This window comes from Ictidomys tridecemlineatus, chromosome 4 (genome assembly GCF_052094955.1).
Source record: "Ictidomys tridecemlineatus isolate mIctTri1 chromosome 4, mIctTri1.hap1, whole genome shotgun sequence".
NCBI classification, from domain to species: Eukaryota; Metazoa; Chordata; class Mammalia; order Rodentia; family Sciuridae; genus Ictidomys; species Ictidomys tridecemlineatus.
In genome coordinates this window covers 12,375,173-12,398,409 of record NC_135480.1, presented here as the reverse complement: position 1 = coordinate 12,398,409, position 23,237 = coordinate 12,375,173, and the positions used below count along the sequence as shown (strand labels likewise).

General features: G+C 38.0%; 1 protein-coding gene across 1 annotated transcript; it reads right to left on the bottom strand.

The window, feature by feature from the left end:
- Positions 1–896: 896 nt before the first annotated feature.
- LOC144377018 (membrane-spanning 4-domains subfamily A member 4A-like) lies at positions 897–17,615 on the bottom strand. The gene is made up of 7 exons (XM_078045954.1): positions 17,359–17,615; positions 15,311–15,467; positions 13,089–13,217; positions 9,140–9,196; positions 5,760–5,918; positions 3,059–3,160; positions 897–1,203 (listed from the first exon to the last, which is right to left on the bottom strand). Exons 2-7 carry the CDS (start codon positions 15,449–15,451, stop codon positions 1,141–1,143), a joined length of 651 nt encoding a protein of 216 aa, XP_077902080.1. The 5' UTR covers positions 15,452–15,467; positions 17,359–17,615; the 3' UTR covers positions 897–1,140.
- Positions 17,616–23,237: the final 5,622 nt, after the last annotated feature.

Below are 23,237 nucleotides of genomic sequence, written 5' to 3'. Positions count from 1 at the left end.
CCATAAAATCGTTTACTAACAACTGAAACAGGTTTTAAGATCCAGCTTCTCAACATGGAATCAAGGACCCATCTCAGCTCCATGGATTGCTGTTTCTGCTTATTTTATTTCATTTTAAATCTAGTTCACTTGGAGACATACACATCTGCCAGTGATAAAGCAGGTCACCTGTATTCTCACTGATGTTCAGTAAGCGATGTTGAACACCTGTGTTAACATAAAAACACCAGTTTTCAGATTCACCCCATGGAACTTCCAGATTACCATCTAATCTTCAACCAGGAAAATGGAAAGCCCTTAGTTCCTAAGCGACTTTTTCTAATTATTGTCCACATACAAAGCTGGAGAAAGTGGACAATAGATACACACACACACACACACACACACACACACACACACACACATATATGTCAATTCATCCTTTGAATCAACACATATTTATAAAGTGTCTATGATAGAGAACTGGATATAAACTTGATTAAGATATAAACCTATTGAGGTGGGGAGAGAGAAAGAGTGAGAATGTAAACGTTGAATCTCACCCAAGTGTATGTCTATCAATGGCTTTTGCCCATACACGGACTGACTGTCCTGTATACCATGGTCTTTTACGTGGCACAGGTGAAGAAGCAGAAGGCAAAGAAGGGAGATATCCATGTAGCTCAGCTTCCAGAAGAAAAAAAAAAAGAGCTGTGTCTTTTAAGGTGGGTTTAACAAACAAAAAATGAAAACAATCAAGCGAAGGGGAGGAATAGCACTGGACAGGGAAGCAGGAATATGTGGTCTGCATGAAGGACTCATGGTGCCCACTTCAGTAATGTCCTCCAGCCCCTCACAGGTAAGGCTTCTTTGCCATGATGCTGCCCTGAAGATGGATGAATGACACTCGAGTCCTGTTGACCACCAAAGGCATGATTTATTTACTCAGCTTCCAATATTCTGCTAAAATTCCACTGGAATGCATCGCTGAGTTCCCGAGGGGAAATGGGAACATGATCCTGAGCTTTTACAGACAGAAAGACAGAGATAGAGAGACAGATTAGAGTTGGATTCTGGTACTTTCCCAAATGGGGTTCTTGCTTAAAATTCAGGATAGATTTTTCTGGAACATTTTTTCTCTTGATGTGACATCAAACTTCCTTAAAAAGGTGCAGCAGATGCTCTTTCTGTCACCGGAGGGTTTGGTGGCAGAATCAACACGACCTGTGAAACACATGAGAGTGCCACAGGTGAGAGATCAAACCACCTCAGTCTGCCTTCCCCGCCCACTGATGTCATCCGCAGCGTCCACACCCCCCTCTCTGAATTCCATCCAGAGTGGACTCTCAGGCGTTGCTCAGACCAGGCTGGATCCAGGAGCCTCACCCAGGGATGCTCTGGGCCTGAGATGTGGGGGCTGGGGCTGAGTCTTAGAGTGGATCCATCTTATGCGTGGATGATGGTCCCTGAGGAGTCACCCCTAACCCAGGTGCTATGGGAAATGCAGGGCTGCTCCTCCAAGCCAGGTTACTCGTGCTGATGACAGTGCACATCCAAATCAGGATCTGCTGCCACAATAAAGTCCCACCGAACCCACACTGGCCCAGGGTGGCAGGAATTATCAGGAAACTAAGGAATATTCTTCCACAAACTCAGCATGTCATGAAGCTTTGGGGGACAGAGGCAGAAGCAGGAAGACATGGAGACGAAACATCCAATGTCCTGAAGCCACGGCTCTCCTGGATTCACTCAGGAGAGTAGAGGGAGCGGCAGCTGCTGGCTCTCCAACCACTCCAGAGCAGAAGGGATCACACTTACATGTTGAGTTTTTAAGGTTCCTAAAATCTGCCTCTATGCCCAAGTGCTTCTCTCAATGAGAATAAAATTGCCTCATTCCACGAAATTACAAAATCTTTGTTAATTTCTGAGAAACTCACACTTTTAGGGCCTTAATAATGCAAAACCCACTATGAGACTTCAGGTGATTTAGCTCCTGTCTCTTCTGTGGGGGAGTTAGTTGTGGTGTGGCCTGGGAGCCTCCAAAGAAGGCAAAGAGGCACAAAGAACAGAAATGAGAACCACAAGAGCCGTCTCATTAAACTGTTGTTCTCTATTTGTCTCTGAGTTGTGCTGCCCCAGGGCCTTTGCGTAATGAAGCTAATGAGCAGCTGTTGAGGTTTGACTAGCCACTTCTCCGGAACCCTCAATGTGTGGAGGCTCCCCCTGCCCTGTTATTCCTATAATTTCTTTCTTGGTTTCTTCTCTGTCCATTTCCCACTTTCCTCTCTTTGGATGATTTTCTTTCCACTTAGCCACCTGGCGGGTCTGCTGCAGGCCTCAGGTAACACAATGGCCAGGTGTGCACAAACTGATGGAGAAGTTGGATGCCTCATTTTTCTTCATTAGGGCCAGGGGAGGTTTTGTAGTAGAACAACGGAGTAAAGTCCAGCATTCTCTGGGGACCTCGTCACTGTAAAGTGTTTCCCTTCTTTGGATTTTAAAAGATGCCTTTTAAGAAGGTAAGGAAGGATGGGGAAACCTAGCCTTTCTTCAGCCACTGTGACAGGCGGAATTCTAAGATCACACTCAGTGACTCATATTCTTGTAATATGATGTCAATATGATGGGATATCTCTCCTGTGAGTAGTTTACCGATCACTTTGGCTTTGAGTATATCATTATTCTGGATGAACCTGACCTAATCATGTGAGCCCTTTAAAAAAGACTGAAAGAGGGCTGGGGATATAGCTCACTTGGTAGAGTGCCTGCCTCGCATGCACAAGGCCCTGGGTTCAATCCCCAGCACCACAAACACCCAAACAAATAAAAAAGACTGAAAGAACTTGAGACATATGTTGCCCCACTGTCCTCAGAGAAGTATGTCTTGTGAGTCCAAGAATGGAATATGCCACAAGAGCATGGAAGAGGGCTAGAAACTTCATTTGAGATCATGGGCTCAACCAGCTCTGTGAATGCAGCTAATCTGTGTTTAGACTCTTGAGCCTTGAAGCTGAGATAATCAACCACACAGCAATAGAAAACTGGTAGAGATGTCTTCAATGACAGCCAATATACTCACCCCACCAGGGTTGCAGCAGGTCACTTTGCATCCAAAGGCAGCGACGAACACAGCAATGCAGAATTCCAGCACACTAAAAGTGAATATCACAGCATCTACACCCTAAAAATAAATTCATACCAAAGAAACATGAGGAATCCGGACAATATGTTCCTACATTTAAAATTAATAGGATGCCAAAAGAGAAAAAGTATGGGCCAGGAGTATAGAATTCTGGCTCCTAATTATGAACAACCATTGGCCAATTCTTGGAACACTGTACGTCACCTATTCTCTCACTTTTTTTGGCTGATGAAATAATCATCCCCCCCCTCTACTCCCCGTTCTCTACATCTCAATGCTATTGTGGACACAGAATACGAAAGAGCTTTGAAAAAGTTGGTGGCAGGGAATTGTAAAGATTTTTCAAACACAAGTAACTCCATATATAGTTAATGCAGTAATCAAATCTCACATCTTAAATATTCTAAGCAGAATAAAAATTCATCCAAGCAGTCCACATCCTCATTCTTAGAACTTGTAGATGTGTTAGATGAAATGGCAAAGGGAATTAAGCTTTCAGATGGAGGAAAAGTTGTTCATTAGCTGAAATGGGAGAATAATCAATGGCAAAGGGAATTAAGCTTTCAGATGGAGGAAAAGTTGTTCATTAGCTGAAATGGGAGAATAATCCTGCACTGTTCAAGTAAACCCAAATGAATCACAGCATCCTGCTAAGTGGAAGCAGGAGGCAGAAGACACAAAAGTCAAAGTCACTTTAAAATACGGCACCACTGGAAGATAGAAGCAATCTAACAAAAGAGGTGAAAGACCTCTACAATGAAAACTACAGAGCACTAAAGAAATAAATTGAAGAAGACCTTAGAAGATGGAAAGATCTCCCATGTTCTTGGATAGACAGATTAACCTTGTCAAAATGGCCAGACTTCCAAAAGCACTTTACAGATTGAATGCAGTTCCTAGTTAAATTCCAAGGACATTCTTCATAAAAAATAGGAAAAGCAGTCATGAAAATCATTTGGAAAAATAAGAGGCTCATAACAGCCAAAGCAATCATTAGTGAGAAAAGTGAAGCAGGAGGCATAACAATATCAGACCTTAAATTATACTACAGAGCTACAGTAACAAAAACAGCATGGTATCGGCACAAAAACAGACATGAAGACCAATGGGACAGAATAGAAGACTCTGAGACAAACCCACATGAACATAGTTATCTCGTTCGTACTAGACAAAGGTGCCACACACATACATTGGAGAAAAGATGTCCTCTTCAACAAATGGTACTGGGAAAACTGAAAATCCATATGTAGTAGAATGAAACTGAACCCCTATCTCTCAGTCTGCACAAAACTTAATCCCAAATGAATCAAAGACTTAAACATTAGACCAGAAACCCTCCACCTACTAGAAGAAAAAGTAGACCCAATTCTCCACCATGTGTTGGCTTAGGAACTGACTTCCTCAATAAGACTCCTAAAGCTCAAGAAGTAAAATCAAGAATCAATAAATGGAATGGTCTCAAACTCAAAAGCTTCTTTACAATGAAGGAAATAATCAAGAGCGTGAAGAGAGAGCCTGCAGAATAGGAGAAATCTTGCCTCCTGCATCTAAGATACTGCATTACTCTCTAGGATATATAAAGAACTCGGAAAAACCAAATAACTCAATCAGTAAATGGACAAAGAAACTGCAAAAGAAATACAAATCATCAGCAAACATATTTTTTATATGTTCCACATCTCTAGCAATTAGAGATATGCAAATTAAAACTACACTGAGATTTCATTTTATTCTAGTCAGAACGGCAATTATTAATACAAGTAACAATAAATGTTGGCAAGGATGTGGGGGAAAAGGTACCCTGTGGGACTGCAAATTGGTGCAACCATTCTGGAAAGCAGTATGGAGATTCTTCAGAAAGCTTGGAATAGAACCACCATCTGACCCAGTTATCCCACTCCTTAGCATATACCCAAAGGTGTTAAAATCAGAATACTCTAATGATGTAGCCACATCAATGTTTATTCACAATAGCTAAGGTAGGGAACCAACCTTCAACAGATGAATGGATAAAGAAAACGTGATACGTATACACAATGAACTGTTACTCATTCATAAAGAAAAGTGAAATTATACTGGTAAATGAATGGAACTGGAGACTCTCATTCTAAGTGAAAGAAGCCAAATTCCCCAAACCAAAGGTCAAATGTTCTCTCTGATATGCAGATGCTATCACACAACAAGGGGTGGCCACAGGAAGAACAGAAGTTCAGTGGGTTAAACAAAGGGGAGGGAAAGAATGGAGGGTAGAAATAGGAAAGAAAGTGGAATGAATCTAACATAACTTTCCTATGTACATCTATGAATACACCACAGTGAATCTTCACGTCATAGACCTACACAAGACTGGGAATCCTAATTAGAATAAGATATATCTCATGTTTGTATAAGTATCTCAAAATATACTCTCCTGTCATCTATAACTAAAAAGAACAAATTAAAAGAGAGGATGACAAGGCAAGGGACCTTGGTTGTCTCTAGAAGTTAAGGAAGGGAAAGAAACGAATTCCATACGGAAACTTCAACAAGTGAAAAAAGTTTCTTGCTTTTTTTGGAGCCAGCAACCTCCCACCTCCCTGAACCATGGTTCAACCATATGCTTGAACCATAGTGTTCCAAGACAAAAGGAAGCACTCACAGTTAAGATGGACATGATCAGGGAACAGTCCTCCACCACCATGTCATGGATACACTGATGGTACTCAAATGACAAGATGCTCAAGCTGGATATACTGAGCATGATCCCCGACGCAGCCAGCACAGAGCTGGCTATGTTCAATCCTAGACTGGCCTGGACCTGCAAAAGGAATAAAAATCAGTTAAGCTACCCAATAATGTCATCGGCTGTATCTCCATCAATCGCTTCGAGCCCTCCACCTCTTTCCCAGCACCATCCTATCTTGATCATTTCAGTAGTCATTATAGTAGAGATTGTATCTCTGCATATATATATATAATAGTAGCCATGATTTCAATGTTTTTTTTTCTTTATTCTCTTGTCAAAACACTAATATCATCCAGTTATTTCCAGGATAAAATTTCCAATGACTCCCATGTGCACATAAACTCTGAACAGAATTAATAGAGATTTCAAAGACCTTTATATTTTAGCTAGAAATCCGTGTCTTGCATTCAGGTGTCTGCCACAGGTACCTGACCGCTCATTTTCTATATTCTGCCAGTGTGTCATGCCTCTATGCCTTTTGTATATTCTCTCACTGTACCATGTATTCCTTTTTCCATAATTTCTTCTCACAGTGGAAGAACAGAGACTTTTTATAAGAACTAAAATTGTTTAGGAAAGTGTGAAAGATTTACTGGGTTATAGCACCAGACACATTTCAATAGTTTAAGTCAGTAAACATGAGGGAGATAGACCAAGGTCAGGTTTGGAAAGATCATACTGATCATGCTCTAGAGTTTATTTATCTGTTGAGCAATAATAATTTAAATATGGCCATTAGCCAAGGAAAACATTTGTTGAGATCTAGGCTTCTTTCTTTCTTTCTTTCTTTCTTTCTTTCTTTCTTTCTTTCTTTCTTTCTTTCTTTCTTTCTTTCTTCCTTCCTTCCTTCCTTTCTTTCTTTCTTTCTTTCTTTCTTTCTTTCTTTCTTTCTTTCTTTCTTTCTTTTTTCTTTCTTTTTTCTTTCTTTCTTTCTTTCTTTTTGTTTTGCTTTGAGAAAGACATATTGGCATGAACATTATGTGTTAAATGATTCTTATATAATAAATCTTATTCTGAGTTTCTTTTTTTTTTTTTGCAAACTCAAAACATTTTCTGGATGTAGTTGAAATGTACTCATCAATAAGTCAATAAGTATTAGGCCACATCAGTACTTGGTACTACTGTTGTCAGGGGCTGGGTCTCAAGCTTCAAGATTTGAACCCACTTGACATTCCTTCTCAGGGCTCCTCTGTATCTTCATGAAGAACCCTCACCTTGCCAAACTAGTTGGTCTTATGTCGGTAATTCCATTATCAGCCAATTATTCGACTATAGCTTTTGAAAGACAACTCCAACTCATTTTTTCTCCTGAAGTTTTTAAACAAAGTCTGATTTGCAAATATCTCTGAATCTGTCGGCTGCCTGTTCATTTTACTTATTGTTCCCTTTGCTAAGCAGGAACTTTTTAGTTTGATGTTATTCCACTTGTTTATTTTTGCCTTTATGCCCATGCTTCTGGTTTTACAGCCACAAAATCATAGTTAAACCAATTTCCAGGGGTTTTGTCCCTATTTTTTTAAGGAGTTTTATGGTTTCAGGCCTTAATTCTATATAAGAATATATGTCCCCCTTTGGATTTTTATATAAAATAGACTCGACTAACTAGTTGCCATAAAACAAGTTACCTACACATAATGGGGGTCGTTTTTGATCCAGAAATTAATTTGGAAAAAAGGACATCATTGCAACATTGAGTTTCCTTTACCTCTTCATAGTTTATCCCTTCATTTGTTTTATATAGCTCCTACATAGACATTATAAACGTCTTTTTACACATATTGAATATGATTGCTTGGTTACATTTTGTTATTATAATTTTAACATTAAAAAAATTCAGCTGTTCATTAGTATGTGTTTGAATGTGTATGTGTGTGTATATGCATGCACATGTGTTATACACACACATGCATTTGACTTTTGTATTTTGGCCATATACATGGGAAATAGTGCCATTGAGTTTAAATCCTCATTATTTTTCTATAGGTTCATTTAGATAAACTATGACCATAATAGGGTCACCCATAAGTAATTATAGTTTCATCTCTTTCCTTTCTGTTCATCTTTTTTGCTATTTCTTACCTAATTGCCCTGTTTGGGTCTCTAATGTAAACACTATGTGCAAACCGTATAACTGACAAGATATATACATTTTCAAAATATATAAGGAATTCCTACAAATCAATGCCAAAGACAAATAAAAATGTAAATTTAAAATAGACCTCTTTCCAAAGAAGATGCACAGATGGCCAGCAAATATAACACCAGGTGCTTAATATCACTAATTATGTGTAAAATTCAAATCAAAGCCACAATTATGTATCCTCTCCTACCTTTGGGGATGGTGATCATTAAAAAGACAAAAGATAGCACGTAACCATGAGGATATAGAGAAAATAAATCCTTCTTCACTGAATGTATGGATTCAGCCATAATGGTAAACACTATAAAGTTCCCAAAAAAACTAAAAATAGAACCATCATGTGACCCAGAAATCACTTCTCTGGACATATACTCAAAGGAAATGGAAACAGGATTTCATAGAAAGCTGCACTTCTGTGCTCATCTCAGCGTCATTCAGAATAGCCAAGCCACAGAAACCACTGAAGTGTCAGTTGGTGGATGAAGGAGAAAGAAAGTGTGATACTCATCTCTAAATATTTACACACTGTGGACACCTATCACAACACGTATATATAGGTACAATGGGGTATTATTCAGACTTTTAGGTGTAGGATATCCTGCCATTTAGAATGACAGGAATAAACCTGGGTCCAGTGATTCAAACACTTGAATGTGGAACACAAAAACTTTGCATTCATAGACACAGAGAGTAGAATGGTGGTTACTAGGGGCAAAAGGGCAAGGGAACATGGTAGATGATGATCAAAGGGCATAAGATTTTAGTCACAAAGAATGATGATGTTCTAGAGAGATAATACACAGGGTGGTGTTTATAATCAATAGTAATGAATACTTAAAATTGGACAAAAGAGTAGATCTTAAGTTTTCTCATCACATTCAGAAAAAAAGGTAACTATAGGAGGAGAATAATGTATTAATTAGCCTGTTTGTGGTGGCAATCAGTTATTTGTGTGTGTGTGTGTGCATGTGTACCCAAACATACGCACACACACAACAAGAGTATCTTGAATGTATACATTTTAATTAAAAATCATTTTTAAAAATAAAATAAAGTTACACCTAAAAATCTGTTTTCTGCCATTGACATGTGACAAAGAGGATGATCACTTCATCCTCTTTGAACAGGAAAAAAAAGAGGAACTATTACTCACCAGACCTTTGGTAGTTCTGATTGCAGCTGCAATTGAAAAAGATCCTGAAATAATAAACTAGGAAGAAGAAGAAGAGGAAGAGGAAAAAGAAGAAGATGATGAAGAAGACGGGGGGAGAAAAATTTAAACAAATATATAAAATCATAAATTACTAAATGTTATCCATAAATTAGACAGATATGTTAAGCAGATCAATTATTACAGAAGAAATACGTTTACAAATAACTGGTTTTTTTCCCCCATAAACAACAGAGGAATTCTACCAGATGTATTCTTACAGGGATTTACCAAACTTTTCAAAAAATATCTAAGTGCAATGATATCAAAATCGCTTGAAGCTGGGCATGGTGGCACATCCCTGTAATCCCAGTGGCTCTTGCAAGTTCAAGGTCAGCCTCAGCAACGAAGTGAGGCCCTAAGCAACTTAGAAAGACCCTGTCTCTAAACAAAAAATAAGAAAGGGCTGGGAATGTGGCTCAGTAGCTAAGTGCCCTTGGGTTCAATCTCTAGTACTCTGCAACCCCCCACATAAAAATTGCTTGAAAGCATTGAAAAATAGATTCCAAATTCCAGATATGAAGTAACCCTAATATGGTACCAAATTGAATAAGATATTAAAAACAAAAAGAAATAGAAAATTATTCTAATTTGAAATATCTTTAAAAAGTTGTAAATTAATAGCAAAGAAATAAATTAATAAGTAAATTAATAGCAAAGAAAAATTCAAATTTCTTTTTTTTTATTAAATGATGACTAGAATACATTAGTTCATTTGGTTTCATCAGTTGGGAAATTATCTCCCATTTAGCTAAAATGGCCAAGGTCAACTCAGAGTCTTTTACTTCAACTATTCAGTGGTTTGTGTCTGTATATACTTTTCAAGTTCAATTTTAGATGTCTCAAAATTTCATATTAATACCAAAATTGATGAGCTTAGTGAAATAGTTTGATTAACCTCCTCTACAAACTTCTAATACCAAGACAGAATAATTCATGGAAACTTAATCACCCTTGGGCCAAAAAGTAGCACAAAGAATTAGCTATTTCATTACATGAAATAAAACATGAATATATGTGATTTTTTTCAAATGCATTTTTAACTTTGAAATATTATCATAATTTATGGCATTAATTAATTTAAGAAGAAAATTAACTTTGTAATTGCTCTTTGTATTTGCAATATTGATAAGACAATAAGATTCACCGTTGCTGTCAATAAAGATCAAATTATAAAAACTGTTATATATAAATAACATTGTTGTTAACAAATATAATTATTTATATTTTGAAAATAATTATTTGTAAAATATAAATAATAAGTATAAATAATTGTAAAATATAAAGAATTCAATTTTACACAACATGATCGAACATTTTTGGAAGTCTAAAAGTTTTTTCATGTTTATTAGGGAAAGATGAGGACCATCACATTAAAGTCAAAATCATGATGAGATTTTGCAATATGCAATATCACTCTGAATACATTAACTAAAATAATTAAAAATAAGAAAAATATTTGGAACAAAGATCTAAATTAGCATTATTTATGAATATCCGTTGAACAGCAAATATCCAAGATTCACAATTAAGGGGTACTATAAAGGGTAAGAACATTGAGTATGGCACAGGGAAAGCATCATACACACACACACACTCACACACACACACATAATCAATATTTGTGTTGGTGTTTTTGAAGATAGGATTGTATAAAAGTATATCATTTAACCATAGCAAAAATATACACAGTTGGCCCTCCAGATCCACAGGCCTACATCCACAGATAAGGAGGGCTGAGGGATGACTTAAGACAATTGAGCAGTCCCAGAGTCTCCTTTTGGCAGCTCTAGGAGTCCTGGATCCCTCCCGCTACGGCTATTGAGGGATGAACTGTATATACATGTGCACTTTGTGTTCAAAGGTATCTCATGGGGAAAATCTTAGCAAAAAATGTGAAAATGCATATGAATAAAACTACAATATTCCAAAAGAATGCAAAAGAGCACTTGGATAAACCAGTGAGGGGATACTTGTATGCTTATGGAATTCTACTCAAGGACATGTAGGTGGAGGGGTAACTAAAGAGGTCAAAATAATAAATATTCATAATTGTTTCTTGGTGTTGTTACTTGTGCAGTGTAAGGGAAAAGGAGGTGTTGTCACAGGTGGAGCCTGAAAATAAAACTGAAAAAGTAATGGAAGGTGGCAACAAGAGACAATCGACCAGTTAAGCAAAAGCTCATCTAGTGGGCACACCTACAATACTCTAGTGGTACCTCAGTGGACCAACGCAGCTCCTGAACCTGCCCCACGTATAGGCAGCCTAAACTACATAGATTCGTTACCAAAACGGGCTTGGTAAGGAAAGGAAAGAGGAGTCAGAACACTAACAGACACGTTAGATGTGTGCAATTATGGGATTACAATGACGCTACTGAAGCCCAATTCCTGTACCAAACAGTGGCATAATTTTGGGCAAGTTACGTAACCTCTCCAGGTTCCAGTTTCTTTATCCATACAAGAGCTTACTGACAATACTCCCTCCAAAGTTTGGAGTGATGGTTTGAAGTGGAATTACACATATAAAATATTAAGTAGAGTGCCGAGAACATGGTAAGATTTTAATAAAAGTTTGGCTTGGCAATAGTAGTATTTGACCTTTAGTGTTGCGCAACATCCCAGAAGAAGATCAGCTCTTAAAATTCTTCCAATTATGCAACACTGCAGGAAACTGAAGAGGAAGGACAGAAACCAGGTATATAATAAAACTTTGAACTCTCTCAGGCTCAGATTTACAGGTCAGTGGAAACCCCACAACATTCAAATAGTCTCCCTTATTCTAATATTGATCCAGTTTACAAATTTTATTTTTTTTCCTCCTCAGTAGATGAAACTTGATATTTTATACTTAATTTTCACCTTCAATTCTTAGGAATCACTCTGTTGTGTTTTATCTGGGGGAAAAGTTTTTAAACATTTTAAAGTTCTAGTTTCATTCCGTTTTACTTGTAGGTATTACTAAACATAGAAAAAATAAAAGTTTATATAACAGCTGTTCTATTTTCTAAGAGAACAATTTCCTAAGATTTGATAGTTGATGGGTGAGACACACTACATGGCCTATATATCAGGCAAGTGTCTCTTCTTCCTTGCAAAAGGAGGAGCCCCTCATTTTGCTCAGTTTCTCATGAATTTCAAGGAAATGTGAACCCTTCCCAGCCATAGAAGTGAATCTTGATTAGTTCAAGCAAATAATGGCAAGTCCATTATTCTTTCATTTGAGAACAAGTTATTTAAAGTTTGATACATTCTGCCAACAATCCTTGATGAAGTCCTTACTAACCCTGGAAATGATTAGCCACTACGGTCCTTATTCTAGTTTGGTATTTTGCTCCTTTCTGCTATCATATATTTTAATTCATGTTTATAGAACATTTAATCTGTCAACTTCCTGAGTTACATATTATTATTATCATTTTAAATAGGAGAAAACTGAGCTAAAATAACATTAAGATATCTTTCTCAAACTTAAAAAAATGCAAGTCAGGGAATGTAGTTTTCTGATAGAGCACTTGCCTAGAATGCACAAAGCTCTAGGTTCAATCCCCAGGACTTTAAAAAAATTAAGAAATAGCTGGTCTGGATGGTGCACACCTATAATTTTAGTGTCTCAGGAAGCTGAGATAGGAGGACCCCACATTCAAGTCCAGCCTCAGCAATTTAGTGAGGCCCTAGGCAACTTAGTGAGACCCTGTTTCAATCAATCAATCAAAAGGGTAGGGGATGTAGCTCAGTGGTAAAGCACCCCTGTATTAAATCCCCAGCATTCCCCCACCCCCAAAAAAAAAATTAAAGAGATACAGGATAGAGTCAAGATACGATTCCAGAACTTGGGATATTAAAAATATTAACATTGACATTATCTCTAATTATATCAGAAAATACTCACCATCACTGACCCCCAAACTGGGTATGCTGTGCTAAATAAAATGGGGTGCGGTTCATAAAACGGCACCAGGACACTCATCATTATTATTCCCAAGCTGAGGTTTATCAGGGCAATCAGAATCTGCACAACCTAGAAATTATTTAAAAAAACACAAAAAAAGCAAAAACTGGTCATTCACCATAAAAGGGTGTCCATGACATCCTCTTTCCAACCACTAAGTCACCCTCATTCTCTGCCTTTTCAAACACCCAGATGACCTCTTGTCATCTTTCTTCACCTAAAGAACTCTGCTAACTTTCCACAAATCATCCCTCAGAATATTGACCACTGTCCCAGTGATTTCAAGGTTAGAAGGGGCGTGCCCAAACTGCCCTGAGCTGCTTTTCTGATATCCATGATGCTACTTCTACCAACAGTGGTTGCTCTCCTTTGTCACACACTCAGACAGGGGTCACCCAGGAATTTGGGAGCAATTATTCCAGCAAGGAGAAGTAACCTGAAGAAAGGAGAGTGTGTACAGGGGAAGAAAAAATGATTGCTGATTACAACACTTAGTGGGGGTCTGAGACCTGAGAACAAATGTATGGATACAGGGTTCTAAAACCAGGGGAGTGGGAGCACAATCACCCTCATGCATTACAATGGATCCAAAATTTTAAAAAAAAATTATCAAAATTTTTGGGATGGAGCAAAACCGGTGCTTTGAGGGAAATTCATAGCACTGAGTGTACAAATTAGAAGAGATTTAAAATCCATCACCTAAGCTTTCACTTTAGGAAACAAGAAAAAAGAGAGCCAATTAATTCCAAACTAAACAGAAGAAAAAAAATGATTAAAAAATTAGATCAGAGGTCAGCGGAATGGAAATGGGAAATCAATAGATAAAATCAACAAAACCAAAAGCTGTTTTTAAAAAAGTTAAATGAAATTAATAAGCATTTAGCCAGGCAAACTGAGGAGGAAACAAGACCCAAGACACAAAGTACTGATACCAGAAATGAAGGGGAGGCATCACTACAGATACCATGGGGCATTCAAAGATACTAAAGGAATACTGGGAACAAGCCCACGCCCACACGTGTGATGACCCAGGTAGAAGGAATCCTGTTTGAACATAGAATGTACCAAAACTCATAAAGGAAAACATGCTTTTTAAGTCCAACTGTGTAACTCTGGAAAAGCAAATCATAGCGCCATTAAAAGATCAGTGGTTGCTAAGGGTTGCGGGAAGGAAAAGAAGAATATGTAGAGCACAGAGGAATTTTAAAGAAGTGTGACTAGTTTGTCTCTATGCTAGTGGTGGATGCATGTTACTCTATGTTTTCCAAAGCCACAAAATGTACAAAACCCTGAATGAAACCTCATGTCCATTAGGAAACTTTGCTAACAATGTCGTGTCCATCTAGATTCATCAATTGTAACAAACGCACCACTCGTGAGGGAGGTTAATTAAGGGGAAGTTATGCATGTGTTGGAGCAGGATAGATCTGTAGGTACATATTAGAAAATTTTGCTGTGAACTTAAAAATCACTCTTAAAAAGTCCATTTAAAATACATATTAATATGTTAAAAATGAGCCCTCGTGTATGTCAACATATAACACATTTCACCAAAAAACCCTGTATTTTTCCAAGACAAAATAATAAAATGGTGGAATACAAAAAAAATCCAAACTGTCCACAATGGCTTTTTTTTCCCAGTGGCTTGAAGTTTGGAGTGGAGATAACCTCTGTTCTCAATGTCCTTTCATCTGCCCTAATCTGTTCTTTAACTCTCCATTTCTTTCAGGTATATCCACCTAAGAGTCCAGATCCAAGGGCTTGGAGGATAGATTGTTTTCATTTTCTGAGGAGCAGGATAAGAAAAGAAAGCAGAGAGACAGAGGGACAATAAGGTCCATCTGTTACCAGACAGGCCTATGACAGGGACCTCAGCTACCATCCAGAGCCTCTTCTTTGGCTGCTCTCCACCCGGGTGAAGTATAACTCTCCTGGATGACCCACAACCTGGAGTGGATCTGGACGTCATCATACCTCAAATGTATTGAAATCATGATGTGATGGAGCATTTTAACATTTTTCAAATGGTAAGGCCTGAAGACCCAAATCAGGCACCCATGATTCTAGGTCTGGTTGATGTATTACCAGGCAGTGAAACAGAGTATTTGGTATTGGGTGGATCAGGTGTGTGTGAGTTTCTCTCAGATCCACCACTGACTTACCCCAAGGACTTTGGGTTCTCCCCTCAAGAACTTCTCTTGCATCTCTTTCCACAGCTGGGAGCGTAGAGCACTTGACTGTCCCAGATGCACAGCAGGGCCAGCCTCCAGGGTGGTCTGGTCTGTTCCTTGCACGGTCGCCATGGCAACAGAAACAGTGCTAGAATAAGAAATGAAATTTCTGTGACCAGAGGGGGACACGGCACTCTGAGGCAGATTTCTTCCTATCTGCAAACTCCGGACTGTGGTCCCATTATAGATGATAGCTGTTTGCACCAGGAAAGTGGAAGAAGCATCCGATTAAGGAGGGGAGGTGGAGAGAGAGAAAGAGAGAAACCCCTGTATTCAGATGCACAATATCTTCACATGTTGAGGGGAAGCTTACTGAGGTTCTTCAAGGCACAGTTGATTCTGACATCACTTCTGCTTCACTCAGACCCCATGAAAGAATAAAGTTTGAAGGCGTGTTCTCTCTTACTGGTAGCCCAACATGCAAAAGATGTTGTGATGTCTAAACATGCTATATTCAGGTAAATGATCCAGATTTAGATGGAAAGAATTATCGACCTACATTTATCATTGACAGATCAAGAGAACACCATTACTATCTAGAAATAAGTTGATGGAAATCAGTAGGAGGAAGCTCAGATAATGAGAAATATAAAATGATAAAATTTAAAATTTAAAAACATAAAATTTATAAAAAATAATTTAATAATTTAAACCATTAGTTTTAGTAGCATACTCTCAAATTTATAGAAAGCAATAAAAGGAAAGTACAAAAGGATACATCATAAATAATAAAAAGTAATACTATAAAAATTAAAACAAAAAGAGTAATAAACAAGGAATGCATAATATGAATGAATTTAAAAGAGTTAAGGACAGGAATTGAATGTAACCAAAAAACAAAACAAAACAATACTTGTTCTCTTTTCTTGTAGAAAATTTCAAAAAATAATTTGGAGACAGAATTAAAAATTCATTTAAAAAATAAAACCGAGAAACAACTAACGTCTCTATAAATTAGGGGGAATGATTATTAATAAAAATTGTATAAGGATGAATTTGTGGGGAATTTTAGAGTTTCAGAGAAACTGGACACATGGCCACAGAGGTCTAAAACATAAACTATCGTTTATAAACCTGGAACTGAATGTATCAGTTGATAGCTGGAACTACCCTAGAGAAATGTCATTCTAGGAAACATAGAAAACAGGAATAAAGGAGAAATCAAACCCAAAACACATTTGCTGAGACAGCAATCTGTTTTGTAATACACTAGAGTCCACGAAGAAGGGAGAAATCCCACAAATTAAGGTCATTTGGTTATATGACCACAAAGACCACTTGTTTCTGGGTAAAATGTTTCTCTGAGTGTCTTATCCCTCATCTGAGGAGAGTGTCCTGGGCCCACTTTCCCCTGAGTCTATTTTGGATCTCCACAATGCTCATCATCTTCAAGGTGTCTTTCTTTAGCACATCTCCTCCCCAGAAGCTTCAGCTGGTGGGTGGGGTGTCCCATGAATACGGCCACAGATTGTTGGAGGACCAGGTCAGACCACAGTCTGTCACAGGACCGGGCCAAGTGCATTGACTGGGAACTCTGACTTAACCCTTGTCTCTCCCAGATTCTGCGTGCAGCAGACCCTAACTGTCGAATTATAAAAACAACAATTCGGAGAGAATAAAGGACATAGAAGAAGAGACATTGAGAACACGTAAGATATTTAGCCAAAAGTTTAACATAATACTTACGGTTTTCCAATGGCCACGCATTTGGAGAACAAAATAATCAACCTCACACAGCACTCAGCGTTAGCCTTGAGGAAACCTTAGACCTTTCCTTGCCCCCATCCTCTACAGCAAGGACTGCTTCTCAAATGCTCTAAATGTGCATTTCAGGGAGCACCCAACCCACCCCAATCCAGAACACCAGCTTATGCCATGACAGGTGACCTTATTATTATTTTTTTAATCCTCCTACAACCGGGAATTCTAGAACCAATAACTGAAATCCATCATCCCCAAAGTCAAGGAAGGACATCTACCTTCTTCCAGCCTGCAGGGTCTGCTGTGTCGGCTGGGGCCCAGGCTCCGGGAGAGCACCTCAGGTTCTTGGTGCAGATAGAATGAGTTCCCCACGCTCCACACTTCACTCAATTTCAATCTTCATTCTTCTAGTAGCTTTCTAAATCCTAAAGGCTGTGCTGTGAATTTCTGAGAAACACAACTAGTTCCTTTTTTTTTCCCTTCTGCAGAGTTGGGGATCTAATCTAAGTCCCTATGCATAGTTCCTTTTTTATGTCGGAAATGCACAATGATTTGGGGTCTGTTCAAGGGTGTGTGCATCTATTGTGTGAAATCTGCTGAACTGGCTGCCTCATCAACTGATCATGGAATGAAACTTCTGAAACTATGAGCCAAAAATAGACCTTTCCGTCTTTATTTTTTTGTGTGTGTTGGGGGAGGGGGGGTTGGAGAGGTACCAGGGATTAAACTCAGGGACACTCAACCACTGAGCCACATCCCCAGCCCTATTTTGTATTTTCTTTAGACACAGGGTTTTACTTAGTTGCTTAGCTATTGCTGAGGCTGGCTTTGAACTCGTGATCCTCCTGCCTCAGCCTCCTGAGCCACTGGGATTACAGGTGCGCGCCACTGTGCCTGGCCCTTTCCATCTTTTAAGTTGATTATTTCAGGTATTTTGTTAAAGAAATGGAGAACTGACTAAAATATACACAAAACTAATTTAAATGCAGTTTAGAACCCTTTTGGAAAGCCCATTTTTTTTTTTTTTGCAATTTCACACATTTCTGGGTTACCTTTGTCTTCCTAGATAACTATGTGTTACTATTTTATACATAAGTTAAATTTATAATTAAAATGAAATTATGCTGCTGGAGATCCGTCATTAATGTTCACAAAACAGCAACAAGTTGGTCACATAGCAATAATTAACACAACACCTTCCTAAGAACCATCTGATATTGCATGACCTTGTTATTCTCCTGAACCTAAGATTGTCATCTTCAAAATGAAAACAATGCTCATTGTACATGGAGGAGGAAAGTGAAACGGTGTTCATTTTTTATTAATTTAAGATTTTTATTAGAGAAAAATTGCCATGTGCTGCAGATACAAGGGTGATAAATGATAGTAAAAATCTCTTCTCTCAGAGTTTCTGGAGTCCTGGGAAATAGAGACAAGCGAATGTATCACAAGACTTATTTCTCTGCAAGGTAAAGCACCCTGAGACCTCCTAGGAGATCCAATTACTCAACCTTGGGGATGCAGAGGATGCTTTGGAGGTGGGGATCTCTAACTGGAGGCCGGAGCAGGAAACACCAACCGGAAGGAGAATGAGGGACAGAGGGTTTTCCAGACAAGCCGGGAAAATGAAGAAAAGCCACAGGACAAGGGAGATCACCATCACCGTGCAGCCAAGAAATAGAAAGAGCTTCAAAATCAGACCAGAACAGGGGGAGAGAACCAGAAGAGTGAGATCACCTAGGCACCTTTGGGACTGCCTCAGTGAGTCTGTGCTGCTGTAACAGAGTCTCAGGGTCTAGGTGGCTTATGGAAAAGAACTTTATTCCTTGCAGTTCTGGAGGTGAGAAGTGCATGAGCTAGCCTGGCCAGGTCTTTCTTCTTTTTTATTGGTGCATATTAATTATAGAGTATGGTGGGTTCCATTATGGCATATTTGCATGTACATAAACACACAATTTGATCAATTTCACGTCAGTACTCTCCCCACCTTCTCCTCCCTACTCACAATCTTCTCCCTCTGCTATAACAGTCACCCCCATCTGCATTCATGGAATTCACTTTCCCTGTTTCTTCTCTCTAGTCTTCACATATGAGGGAAAACATATAGTACTTTTTCACGTGTGACTTGAAAACTATGGTTTTTAGTTCCATCTGCTGTTCTGCAAATAGCATACTTTCATTCTTCTTTATGATCGAGTAAACCTCTGTGTGTGTGTGTGTGTGTGTGTGTGTGTGTGTGTGTGTGTGTGTGTTAGTTACATTTTCTTTATTCATTCATCTCCTTTTGGACCACAGCTGGCCATTGTGAACCAGACTGTGATAAACACGGGTATCTATGTATCTCGAATGTATGGTAGTTCTGGTGAAGTCTGTCTTCCTAGTTGGAGGAGCCCATCTTCTCATTGTATCCCCACATCACAGAGATCAGAGAGATATGGAAAGCTGTTGTGTTTCTCCTTTTGAAGGCACTAATTTCATCTACAAGAACACCATCCTGGGCTGGGGATGTGGCTCAAGCGGTAGTGCGCTCGCCTGGCATGCGCGGGGCGCTGGGTTCGATCCTCAGCACCACAAAAATAAAATAAAATAAAGAAAAAACTGAAAAATAAATATTAAAAAAAGAACACCATCCTAATGTCATATTCACATACTGAAGTCCCTACCTCCTAATATCATTGCAGTGGAGGTTGGGAGTTTAACAGATGAACTTGGGGAGGATACAAGCATTCGGTCCATAGCAAAGTCTTTGAACTTTGTTCTGTGATTAGTAGGGATTCTTAAAGAGTTCTTAAAGTCCTTCAACTTAGTGAATTCAATAATGTATACATTTGACAGTGATTTATGTTTACTCTGCCCCAGCCTATATTCTTTAGATGTAGACACGTTGGATTTCACAACCAAACAGAAAACCAAATGGACCACAGGGAGATGGGGCCTAATTGGAGGAAGTAATGTCTAGGGACACACACTGAGAAGGTTGCTCTTCTCCCTCATTCCCCTCTCTCTCTCTATCTCTTCATTTGTCTCTGCTTCCTGGCTACCAAGAACTCAGCAGGTTTCCTCCGATATGCCCTCCTGCCATGATTTTTGCCTCATTACAGGACACAGCAATGGACTGAGTCAACCAGGATAGAATCTCTGAAACCGTGAGCCCCAACAAACTTTTCCTCCTCTGAGTTGTTCTTGTCAGATATTTTGGTCTCAGTGATACAAAACTGACTAGCGTTTTTCTTCTGGATACTTTGAAGATATTTTCTTTATCTTTGATTTTCTGCAGTTTGAATACAATATGTTGGAGGCATAAGAGTACCGTAAATTATTGTGCATGTTATACTCTGAGCTTTCAGGGTCTGTGGCTTGATATCTGTCACTGATTTTGGAGAAATCTCAGTCATTATTTGTCTTCCAATGTTTCATCTGTTCTTTTCTTGCTTCTTTGTCTGGTATTCCCAATTTCTGTTACAATTTTTGTATTTGTCCCCAAAATTTTTAATACCCTGATATATACATTTTTTTTTCTTTTGGCCTGTTATTTGACATATCCTCAAGCTCACTGATTCTATTCAAGTTACTGATATGAAACTGAAACCCATTCTTTATTTCTATTACAGAGTTTTTGATTTCTAGCATTTGTTTTTCATACTTCCTTAAAGAGTCCATATCTTGGTTTACATTATTCATTTATTCTCCATATTTTATACTTTCCCATTAGAATACAGTATTAATCATAATTATTTTAAATTCCTGACTTGATTATTCTAAAATTTCTACTGTATTCAAGTCCTCTTCTGTTCCTTTCTCAATGTTTTTTTACATTGTTTTGCTTTAATATAGAGCTTAATTTTTATGAGTATTGGACATGCTGTGCTACGTAAAAGGAATTGAAATAGATAGGACTTTTCTGTGAGTTATTACCTTTGTGTAGACAGAAGTTGCATTTATTGTTTGCTATACTTTCTTTCATTAAAGGTTAAAATTTGCATGTGTCCTTGCTTTGAATACCCCTATTTTATTTGGGTTTCCCTAAAAATTACTTCTTAACAGTATTTATGGGATACTCTCAAAGAGCAAATGTTTGATTTACATTAATTAATTTGTGAAGGAGAAGAGAAAGACAAAAATGGCTAGAAAGTTAATTTAAAGAAATAATAACATAAAATACCAAAATATATAGATAGAAATGTGTAGGAACAAGAAGGTAAAAGGTCTCCAATCATATTCAATCCAAGTAAGATGAATTTTTAAAAATTAATTTGCATGTAATTCCAGATTTCTCAAAAGTTTCTCCTATTGACATGTATTTTACTTCATTGTATCCAAAACATATATTCTGTAATGCTCATCAGTTTAAAATCTATAGAGGCTAATTTATTTACTTTATTATATGGGGTATAATAAAAATATCCCATATAATAAACATTCAAAATCTACAATGAGTACCTACAACTTCCTTTTATATTTTCTCAGTTATTATGTAAATCTCCACTCAGAGAATGAACTACTACTTCAATTAGTATAATTATTGATAGAATTTGGATAAGTTGCATCACTAACATGATATATTAATGAATTAAGAATTAAACATCACTAAATATATAGCTTGCTTGTATTCTCAATAATTGAGGTTCTGACTGGACTGAGAAGAAACCTTAGAGTTGTTTTGATGTACATTAATCACTAGGGTTGATAAATGTTTCCTCATATGTTTGTTTATTGATTGTGTTTCCTTTTTTGTGAAGTGTCTGTTCAATTGCTTAGCCTACTTATTGATTGGGTTATTGGGTTTTTTGGTGTTAAATTTATTTGAGTTCTTTATGCATCCTGGAGTGCTCTACCTGAGGTGCGGGTGGCAAAGATTTTTCACCCATTCTCTAGGCGCTCTCTTTCTGTTATTGATTGTAATTCCTTTGCTGAGAAGAAGCTCTTTAGTTTTAAATCCATCCATTTATTGATTCTTGATTTTACTTCATGTGCTGTAGGAGTCTGGTTAAGGAAGTCAGTTTCTAAGCCAACATTGTGGAGATTGGTCCTATTTTTTCTTCTATTAGGTGCAGGATCTCTGTTCTAGTGCCTAAGTCTTTGATCCATTTTGAGTTGATTTTTGTGCAGGTTGAGAGATAATGGTTTAATTTCATTTTGTTGCATATGGATTTCCAGTTTTCTCAGCACCATTTGTTGAAGAGACTATCTTTTCTCCAATGTATGTTTTTGGTGCTTTTGTCTAGTATGAGATAACTGTATTTATGTGGGTTCATTTGTGTGTCTTCTATTTTGTACCATTGGTCTATGTGTCTATTTGGGTGATAATACCATGCCATTTTTGCTACTGTTCCTCTGTAATACAGTTTAACTTCTGGCATTGTGATGCCTCCTACTTCACTCTTCTTGCTAAGGGTTGCTTCAGCTATTCCGGGTCTCTCATTTTTTCAAATTAATTTCATGATTGCTTTTTCTAGTTTCATGAAGAATACAAGCAACAATAGGTGTTGGCCAGGATGTGGGGGGAAAGGTACATTAATGCATCATCACTGGTGGCACTGCAAATTGGTGCAAACATTCTGGAGAGCAGTATGGAGATTCCTCAGAAAACTGGGGTTGGAACCACCATTTCACCCAGTTATCCCACTCCTTGGTCTATACCCAAAGGATTTAAAATCAGCCTACTACAATGATGAAGCCACATCAATGTTTACAACAGCTCTAGTCACAATAGCTAAACTATGGAACCAACCTAGATGCCCTTCAACAGATGAATAGATAAAGAAAATGTGGTACATATACACAACAGAATATTACTCAGCCTTAAAGAAGAACAGAATTATAAAATTTGCAGGTAAATGCATGGAACTGGAGAACATGGTGTTAAGCGAAATAAGCCCAACCTCCCCAATCCAAAGGCCGAATATTTTCTCTAATAAGTGGATGCTGATCCATAATGCGGGGGGTAGGGAATAATTAAGAAACTTTGGATTGTGCAGAAGGGAGTAAGGGGAGGGGAGGAGGTTTGGGGATGGGAAAGATGGAGGAATGCTATGGACATTATTACCCTATATACATGTATGATTATACTATCGATGTGACTCCACCATATTCAGCTAGAGGAAGGAGAAGTTGTGCTCCAATTGTGTACAATGTGTCAAAATGCATTCTACTGTCA